Raw genomic sequence first — 10,269 nt, 5'->3', positions numbered from 1 at the left:
CTCACCTGTCAGACATGTTAAACACATCCGATCCTCCATCTCCTATAATCGTTTGTTACCTGTCATCCTGTAAAAGAGCGTCCTTCCGACTTTGCTGCGGCTCGCTATTTGGTGCTGGCCCTGAATGGACCCACCAGAGAGCTGTACATCTGGGTCCCAGCACAGGATGATGTCAAGACTGGCGCTGACCCAAAGCCCGCCGCACAGAGGGTTACTCAGAGAGGTCGGCTGCACGTTGTTTTTCCTTCCTGTGCCTCCGTGACATCTTCCTGTCGGGCGGGGGGAGCCTCAGGGAGCCATTTGAGGGGGCCCGGGCCCTGAACATGGAGGACATAGCACAGCAAATTCCAGTTAGCCTGACTGGACAGAAGAGGGAGGGCTTAGCTTAGTGCTTAGACCCCCAGCATGCTACAAATATTCACTTTCCTTACGGCCGCTTGTGACACCAGGGATCCTTCCTCTATCGTTCCGTAGGCCAAATTTGTGGTCTGGCTGAAAGTGACGCCAAACTACAACTTGCATGTGTGCAGGAGCTACAACTGCCATGTACTGTACCTGTTGGGTGTATTTTATCAGGGTGCTAAGCCTTGTTTCTCAGCAGAATTTGATGTAATACTTTTGAATAGCTGACCTTAGTTGGCGCAGTGTGTATGGCATGGTATGGTTTATTTGTTTCAGGCATGTTAACAAATTACATCGTGGAGCATCACTTTTCCGATTGCACAATGCAACATGTCGGAAACGGAGTAAGAAGAAGCAGATCTTATTTAATCCTAACCCTTTATTAATTACTGATAGTTCATTCACACCATGTGTTTAACATGTCGACACTTTCAATAATTCATGTGTTTATATTTTGTCATTAAAATGTTCACCTCCTGTGTTCAGGTGTCACCGTTTTTTAATCGGGAGCGAAACGAACAAAGAATGTGCAGAAATAGATTATGCGATGATGAACGATTGAACAGGTTTTGAAACATCCATCCATTTTCTGTACCGCTTGTCCTCAGTAGGCCCGAAGGTATGCTGGAGCCTATCCCAGCTGTCTTCGGACGAGGGTACACCATGGACTGGTCGGGTGTTGAAACAATAAAAAATAAAATAATGAAATGGGAAAAATGTTTCACCATTAGATTTGTTTTAGCAGTTATTGTAGACCTCTGCCAAGGCCAAATTGTTAACAAATTGTATGTGGACAGAGAAGCAGTTCCACTGATTTCCACCCTGGCTCAAACAATGACGGAAAACTCTTCAGTGTATCCGCACCAAATTTTAATGATTTTTTCCGCAGCTCATGTATTCCCCCCCCCAAAGTATATTTGTATTTTTGCACAATTGTGTAAATTGTATCCATCCTCCTATATACTGTATTTTACTAAGCCGAAATGTCTGCTGTGAAAAAGGTAATTATAACAGCAAAGCTATTGTTGGACCAAAACTTTTGCACAGTACTGTATATATACTGTAGGTTCATAGCTAACATTGTCAGACAAACTGAGGTTTCACCAAACACATCATAAACATTACAGTCTCATTGTTTTTGCATCAATTCCACCAGACAACAAACAGGCTTTTACTTCTATTTCCTGTCATGACCTCTGACCTCTCACCCCATCTCTCCCCTATCCGTTGGGCCCATGGCAGTGATTTATCCCTCTGGCATACCAACAGCTGTGTTTGGGGCTCCGAGCAGAGTGTGGGCTACTATTTGCCGTGACTAATCGATAGCAGACTTCAAAAAACACCAATTGTGAGATAAAAAAAAAAACATACACTGGCCATTGACACCAGAAACTTCAGACTTTTGCTGTGGTTCTTACCGGCTTCATAAACAGCTTCTCAGTGGCAAACCCCTTTCTTGATGTGTCTTTCAATGAAAACAACATTTTATCAGTAAGGGATTGTTCTCAGTAAATAAAGCCAACAAATACATTTTTTCCTGTTCAGGAACCGATAAACTGACTAACTATTTATCCATTACTTATAATAGCTCCTATAACTTAATCAAACGCCATCAACATTTTTTTTATAAAATAAACTTTATTTAAAAATTTTAGCAAACAAAGGACATACGCTCATAAGACTCAAACAAACGCACTGCATCTTTGAGTGGCTTATGCTTACATTTCTCGGTCACATATAAATAGGCTGTTTGGCTCCACTGTCGGATCCAGCATGTATGTGTGCTATAACAACAGGTCTGAGTCTTCCCTGAGAAAGTCTTTTGAGGGTTTTCGGGTTGTTAATCCTTCACTGGTTTTTGGTTAGCGTCGCAGTCGCAGTGGGCCCAGTCTGCGCATCTTCAAACATTCACTGCCATCCTGTATTAGAGAAGAAAGATGCTTCAGTCATTTCAACATATTCAAATTGTTTATCTGCTGTCTTGTTTTTTTTGTTTAGGACAGACTAGGCTCTAGCTTTGTTTTGGGCCAAGGGAAAATTATGTTATATTAGTGATCATTGAGCAGGCACATACTTTCTTGGCTCAGCACTTTTTGTATTCATGTTTGACATAATATACATTTATGTCTGTTGTGTATTATTACTTTCTGCAAATTGGGTCTTGAGATGCAAAAGAACGCTCTTTTAGGAACAAAACAAAATGAAGACGCCACATTGGAATGCAAGAGGAGTGGAATGATTACATTATTTAAGACGCTAACGTGGATTTATTTCCTACTGACACAATTTACTCTTTAGTGGGGCAAATGGCAAACAGTAGAACACTGATACAAATTGACCAGGAATGAAAAATAACGACAGACCTCAGTGCATTTATTTAGTACATTGTTTGGCTGTTAATGTGCTCGGCAAGCTGAATTTACCCCTTTTCTCTGGTTGCTCAAGCAGAAAGTGCAGATGGTCCTCGGCTGCTTGCTTCCCTTCTCTCCAGCCTGAGCATGGACCACATCAAGGCACGGCTGTCCATCCTCGCAGCCATCCCCGAGAAGAAGTACGTTGGCCAGGTGGGAAATGTAACTGGAAGCCAGGCGCAGGGTCTCGATCTTGGAGAGCTTTCTGTCCACCGGCTCGGTGGGGATGAGGGTCCTGAGGGCCGTAAAGGCGGTGTTGACGCTCTGGGTCCGGCCACGCTCCCTGGCGTTGGCCGCGCTCCGCTGCTTCATCACTACCGCGACGGATTCGCCCTCTACTTTACGCGCAATCCTCGCTCGCTTCCCGGCACCGCAACAGAGCCTGTCCGAACTGTCGTCGCTCTCGCTGCGGTTCTCGTCATCCTCGGACGTGATGTTCAGGTCGGAATAGAAGTGCGCGGCCACCGGTCGCAGCATGGCGAACGTCATTATTCAACTTCGCTCCAAATTCTCTCTTATCGGTCACAGCAGCGCTACATGTCAGCAATCCAACACACAGCTGTAGGCCACTGGAGGAACATGACTTTTGAGTGGTCACTGTGCTTTGTACTACATGAGCGATTGGCTCATCAGCTCTTGTGCTGCATGGGAGGAGCTGCGAGCATGGGATACAGTAGCCTACATTGCTGTTTACATTTGTTTTCATCTTGCTAAATAACACCGCATTAAACAAATGAAAACACCACACATTTTCATGATTAATGACGGCCAATGCACGGCGGCAATGAATCATTTATGCAAAGGAGATTAGAGCTTTGACCTTACTCATCATGAAACGTGATGACGTTACAGAGCCCTTTAATTCGTTTCCACATCAGTTCAGCTCAGCAGTTGTTATACTTCTGTTAATTTATGTGTAACCCAAAAAGCTGAAGATGATTATGTATGTTTGTTTTTAACTTGATACGTCAATGTGAATGCCTTCCAATCACGTTTTATGACATGAGAATATACACATTTATAATTAATACAATTCATACAAGTTATAATTTTTTTGTGATAGACTGTAAGGGGTGAGTTAAATTTGCTTAGTGGATGCAGGGTAGTCTAACCAAGCTTCCTCAGAAATGCATTGTATTTCACATTTAAATGAAACTTAAACAGCCTATTTGACACATTCAGATTGCAATTTGCAAACCCTGGCAATTGCCAAATGGTGCTACAAGTTCATGCAGATGCAGTGTTTCTCTAGGATCTCATGAGACCAAACGTTCATGTGACAAGTGTTTAAACCTTAGTGTCTCTGAGAGCTGTGTCTCTGAGAGCTGTATGTATTATAACGTATATACTTACAGGTTTATAAACTTGTGTTAGTATGTTTATGCAGCTCCCACCCGCTGTGCTTTTTGTTTATGTTGGCTCAAAGCACACAGACACAGCCTACTTTATACATCCAATTATATAGCAACCTTTAATTGTCTTTCAATATTTTGTTAAGGTCATATTTCAAATCTCAAAGTACAATTATCAGAACAAATGAAGTGGTTTATTTCTATACGGCCTTATAAAAGCTGCCTGTGGCTCAAACTGAGGGCCACAGGTCGCACAGAAGGAGAAAGCTAAGTGTGAGTAAACAAACAGCAAACAGATGATCCTGGAATGGCAAGGGTTTATTTGCTTGCTTGGCCCCGAGTGCAAAAAGAAAACAACACAGGGGCAAATGGGTGCCGCCGAGCCTTGTCAGCATACACACAATCTCCTCTGGCCACTGAGATGCATTTCAAACTTGTGAGCATGTAGAAGTCATAGCGCCACAAAAGTGGAATAAAACAGTACAGTGGAACCTCAGAGGTTAAACAGCTCCACGATGCTGAGCTACCTTTCATTTGTTTGATTTGAGAACCAATTTTCCTCAAAGGAAATGATCAAAATTAAATTAATCTACAGTGTTTCAGGATTAAACTGTTACTCTAATTAAGCCTTTACTATTAATCACACAGGTATTTTTAAGTACCGTGGAACCTCTGGGAGTGTCCGCATGTTTTTTGGTTAATGTCAAAAATGTACGCCACAATTTTGCCTCCATTTGTGTGCCTTTTCCGGTTAGCGTACAATATGGTGCACGCCTTGTCATGTTATTAATACACTGCATGAGTAGTCTGTAGTCTTAATTTTTTTTTTTTTTTAATCAGAAAACATCCTTCCTTGTTAGCATCCTATTAGCTAGCAAACAAAATGGCAACTGGAACCGGAAGTTACATCATCCGTCTATGATGTCATCAGTGCTTGATGCTCAAAAATGTTAACACAAAACACGTTTTTGGAGTTTTTGTTATAGTCTTACATGCATAAAACAATTCTAAATGCATGTAAATTATGAATGAAAGAGCTAAATTAACATTTAAGGTTACTTTCCCTTCATTGAAGAATACCACTGTTCCCAAAGACACAAGGGCAATGAGACACAACACGGACACCATCTTCCTGCTTTGTCACCAGTTATTTCTTGAATTCAATATGCTGCCCTCCAACTTTCTTTGGCTCCATTTTGGGTTGCAGTATTGAATTCAAGAAACAACTCATGTCTAAACAGGAAGGTGTGGTGGTTTATCTCGCAGCCACATCATGTCTTTGGGAACAGTCATCAAGAATAACATCTTCAATTAAGGTAAAAGTAACCTTAACCCATTCAATACCAACGACGTAGCTTTGTTTTTATAAACTCGAACTCCCCATCCCAACAACGTATTTATATGCGTTTTACGTTTTTCTGCGCAAGAGGTTAAAAGAGTCAATGACGCAACTCCCCACTAATGCACTAATGCTTCAGAACAATTTTAAGCCATAAAAATGGTCACTAGGTGGCAGAAACGGATTTGATAAGAGCTTGGAAGAGATCATGTGGACAGAAGAATCACACATGACAGGAAGGAGGAAGTGGGAGAGCGTGGAGGAGTGTAGTGTGCAGAAGGTTACGCATCGTAAGGAAATGTAAACGCACGCACACGCACACACACGTGCCCACGCACATACGCACACACACATAGTTCAGTTCCCAATGTGAAAATTGTAAATATTTTATGGTCTTATATTTGGAAATAAATTATTTTGATGTAAAAAAAACCCTTATGTTCATCGTTTATGTTGTGGTATAATTGTTTAGATATTTGAGCTGTCACAAAAATACAAAATATTTGTGTCAAAGTGAAAGTTATACTTCCATACTTGAAATGTATCCTCACAAAAAGCTGGTTTTCTCCCTTTTCTTGTTGGGAACTTATATTTTCCTGAAACTTACCTATGTTCTACTCCTGATTACTAAAGAACAGTAAAAGGTAGAAATGAACATTTTTTTCTGATGAAAGACGGGAGTCTAATCTTTCTTTTGGTAGGTTCCGTGTTTACTGTATATAGCCACACAACACAATATTCTGTGTGCCTTGAAAGATCAGTCAAAATGGTCTTAAATGGCCGATACTGAAGGGGTTGTCTTCTGAAAAATGGCTGGGATTTAATGAGTTAAATGTTCATTTATCCTTTTCATTCATTGTTTATATGTATTTAGAAGCCAATTGATTTATGTATGTCAAACTATAATTGTAAAACTATAAAATCGTGTGTTAACATTTTTGTCTTTCTGGAACCGATGAATTGGATTTCCATGATTTCTTATTTCAGTTAATGTCAGACCTTCTGAAACGAATGAATGACTCTAAGGAAGGTTCCACTGTAGTATTACAAGTGTAAAAAGTTTGTTATTGTAAAAATAAAACAAATATGTTCTCTGCTTTGCTCATTGCATTTTTCCTCTTTGCCATCACCAATACTTTTCTGTGGTGGCATGACAAAAGCCAAAGAAAAAGCAAATCACACTTAACTTGGGTTAATTCTTTGCAGAAATGAAGATGGCAATATTAGTTGCGAAAAACGGATAAATGAGCCTTGCACACAAGCAAATGTAAGCCTCAATTCTCACAAAAACACTGAGGAGTGTATACTGTATGTCCAGAGAGCTAGAGCACAAGTTATCACAACAGGAGATGGTTAAGCAGGAAGTGAGTGTAAACTTTGCAGCAATCTGGCAGCATGTGAGTGTCCAAGCGTCGTCAGGCTCAAGAAGGCCTGATTGCGATTGCTCCCAGATGCGCCCAGGTGGCTCCGCCCCGGCAGGAGCAGTCATGCACTACAAAAGAGTACAGACAGGCGGCAGTAGAGCACCTACAGCAGAACATGACAGTGGAACAGACAAAAAAGTGACTAAAAACACCTTAATTATGTTTAGAACTACAAATAAACTTGATTCTTGATTTAAATCCATCCATCCATTTTTTATGTCGTTTGTCCTCACTAGGGTCGCGGGGTTATGCTGGAGCCTATCCCAGCTGATTTTGGGCGAGAGGCAGGGTACACCCTGGAACTGGTCGCCAGTCGCCACACACTGACAGCTAATCGACCGAGTCTGAATGAGGCTTGAGTGGAATGAGTAGTAACTTAATGAAGATTAAGAAACATTTACGTGTTACTGTAGATCCCACTCTGGAAAACAGGGCAAGATCCACCCCGGCGGCATCGCGCCTCGCGCATGTGTGATTCATGGATGCGTACAGCTCCACTATTGCTCTCAGTGTGCCACGGAAGCTGACAGCGCACTGACGGCTTGTGACCCCTTTGGGGCGGGGCAGACCTCTCAGCAGCACCCGCCGCTGCTCAGTGAGAACAGAAACTGCAATACGTGCTGTCACTTTTAATTCCCCAAATACCTGAAAATTCTCCAACAACACCAGAAAGTCACTACAGATTTAGCGACAAAGTTACCAAGTTGGCAACACTGACAGAGACCACTAATTGGGGAAATGTTTATTTCCACACACACCACACAGCGTGTCGTCGTGTTCTGCGTGCATTCACGTCACTTCCCGGGCGCACTGTGTTCACATTATACACAAAAACAAGTCAATTTTTTTTGCAAAGTCCCTCTTTATCATGAAAATTTTGATTTCTACTGCATTGTAGCCCTGCCACAAAAGAACCAGCTAACATCATGATAGTGATTCTCTGGTTATCATAGGTGAGAGTCCTGACAAGGGCAAAGGCTGGAGTCGACTCTGTCATCCTAATTGAGTGAGCATAACAGACTGAAAGCTTTAAAAGGAAGGCGGGACTTGGTATCTTTGTTCTTCTGTTAACCTTTACCTGCAAGGAAACACGTGCAGTCATCATTGCATAGAACAAAAAGGGCTTCGCAGGCAAGGATATTGCTGCTAGTAATACTGAACCACCATCAACCATTAATCAAGAACTTCAAGTAGAGAGGTTCAATTGTTGAGAGGAAGGCATCAGGGTGCCCAAGAAAGTCCAGCAAGCGTCTGGACTGTCTCCAGAAGTTCATTTTGCAGCAGCATCAGCGCATCACCAATGTAGCGCCTGCTCAGGAATGGTAGCAGGCAGGTGTGAGTGCATCTGCACGCACAGTGAGGCGAGGACTTTTGCAAAATGGCCTGGTGTCAAGAAGGGTGTAAAGAAGCCACTTCACACATCAGCCACCACATCAGGAAGAGACTGGTATTCTGCAAAAAGATACGGGTAATGGACTCCTGAAGACGAGGGTAAAACCATGTTTCCCTTATGAATCCCCTTTCTGATTGTTTGGGACATCCAGAAAAAGCTTGTCCAGAGAAGAAAAGGTGAGCGCTACCATCAGCCCTGTGTCACGCGAACAGTAAAACGTCCTGAAATCATTCATGTGTTTGGTCGCTTCTCAGCCAAAGGTGTAGGCTCACTCACAATTTTACTTACGAAGATAGCCATGGATAAAGAAGGGGTACCAAAACATTCTCTGAGAGCAACTTCTCCCAATCATCCAAGAGTGATGAAAAAATATTTTTTTCAGCATGATGAAGCACCTTGCCATGAGGCAAACGTGATAACTAACTGGCTCGGGGAACAAAACATCAACGTTTTGGGTCCATGGTCAGGAAACTCCCCAAAACTTGATTCCGTTGAGAACTTATGGTCAATCCTCAAGAGGCGTGTGGACAAACAAAAGCCTGCAAATTCTGACAGCTCCAAGTACTGATTATGCAATGATGGGCTGCCATAAGTCAGGACGTGACCCAAAAGTGAATTGACAGCATGCTGTGGTGAATAGAAAAACAAGAAACGACCCTGCAAATATTGACTAGTTACATAAATGTAATGTAACTTTTGATAAAAGCCTTTGACATATATGAAATGCTTGTAATTCTACGTCGGCATACCATAGTAACATTTGACAAAAACATCTGAAAACACTGAAGCAGCAAACTTTGGGAAAACCAATACTTGTGACATAAGTGACATTCGTGAATTAGATGCTCTCTAAATTCAGGTCACACAAGATATATAGAGTGGTGTGGAAAAGTGGTTGCCCCCTTCCTGATGTCTTATTTTTTGCATGTTTGTCACAATTAAATGTTTCAGATCATTAAAACAAATTACATATTTAATATTACTAGTGAACACAAAATGCAGTTTTTCAATGAAAGCTTTTATTATTAAGGGAGAAAAAATATCAAAACTTACATGGCCTTGTGTGAAAAAGCCAAAATTACCCTTAAGAGCGCAGCGACGGCTCATCCAAGAGGTCACAAAAAACCCCAGGACAACATCCAAAGAACTGCAGGTCAGGTTCATGACTCCACCGTAAGAAAGACACTGGGCAAAAATGGCCTGCATGGCAGAGTTCCAAGACAAAAACAACTGCTGAACAAAAACATCTTGATGATCCCCAAGACCTTTGGGAAAATACTTTGTGGTCTGACGAGACAAAAGTTGAACTTTTTAGGAGGTGTGTGTCCCATTACATATGGCATAAAAGTAACGTCGCATTTCAGAAAACTAACATCATACCAACATTAAAATACGGTGGTGGTAGTGTGATGGTCTGGGGCTGTTTTGACGCTTCAGGACCTGGAAGACTTGCTGTGATAAGTGGAGCCATGAATTCTGCTGTCTACCAAGAAATCATGAAGGAGAATGTCCGGCCATCTGTTCGTGACCTCAAGCTGAAACCAACTTGGGTTCTGCAGCAGGACAATGATCCAAAACACACCAGCAAGTCCACCTCTGAATGGCTGAAGAAAAACAAAATGAAGACTTTGGAGTGGCCTAGTCAAAGTCTTGACCTGAATCCTACTGAGATGCTGTGACATGACCTTAAAAAGGCGGTTCATGCTGGAAAACCCTCCAATGTGGCTGAATTACAACAATTCTGCAAAGATGAGCGGGCCAAAATTCCTCCACAGTTCTGTAAGACACTCATTGCAAGTTATTGCAAACGCTTGATTGCAGTTGTTGCTGCTAAGGGTGGCCCAACCAGTTATTAGGTTTCACTTTTGGATTCACGCTTGGATTTTTTTCTCCCTTAATATTAAAAAGTTTCATTTAAAAACTGCATTTTGTGTTCAGTTGTGTTGTA

General features: G+C 41.9%; 1 protein-coding gene across 2 annotated transcripts; it reads right to left on the bottom strand.

The window, feature by feature from the left end:
- Positions 1-255: 255 nt before the first annotated feature.
- tcf15 (transcription factor 15) lies at positions 256-3,576 on the bottom strand. Of its 2 annotated transcripts, XR_008572277.1 has the most exons (4): positions 2,826-3,576; positions 2,125-2,321; positions 1,821-1,867; positions 256-317 (listed from the first exon to the last, which is right to left on the bottom strand). XR_008572277.1 is itself a non-coding variant. In XM_054785136.1 (2 exons), exons 1-2 carry the CDS (start codon positions 3,300-3,302, stop codon positions 2,265-2,267), a joined length of 534 nt encoding a protein of 177 aa, XP_054641111.1. In that variant the 5' UTR covers positions 3,303-3,576; the 3' UTR covers positions 2,065-2,264. The 2 variants fall into 2 exon arrangements, 1 of the variants encoding a protein (XP_054641111.1); XM_054785136.1 differs by lacking the exons at positions 256-317; positions 1,821-1,867 and having other exon boundaries at positions 2,065-2,321.
- Positions 3,577-10,269: the final 6,693 nt, after the last annotated feature.

Source organism: Dunckerocampus dactyliophorus, chromosome 1 (genome assembly GCF_027744805.1).
Source record: "Dunckerocampus dactyliophorus isolate RoL2022-P2 chromosome 1, RoL_Ddac_1.1, whole genome shotgun sequence".
In the NCBI taxonomy this organism is placed as follows: domain Eukaryota; kingdom Metazoa; phylum Chordata; class Actinopteri; order Syngnathiformes; family Syngnathidae; genus Dunckerocampus; species Dunckerocampus dactyliophorus.
This window is presented reverse-complemented; position numbering and strand designations above follow the sequence as displayed.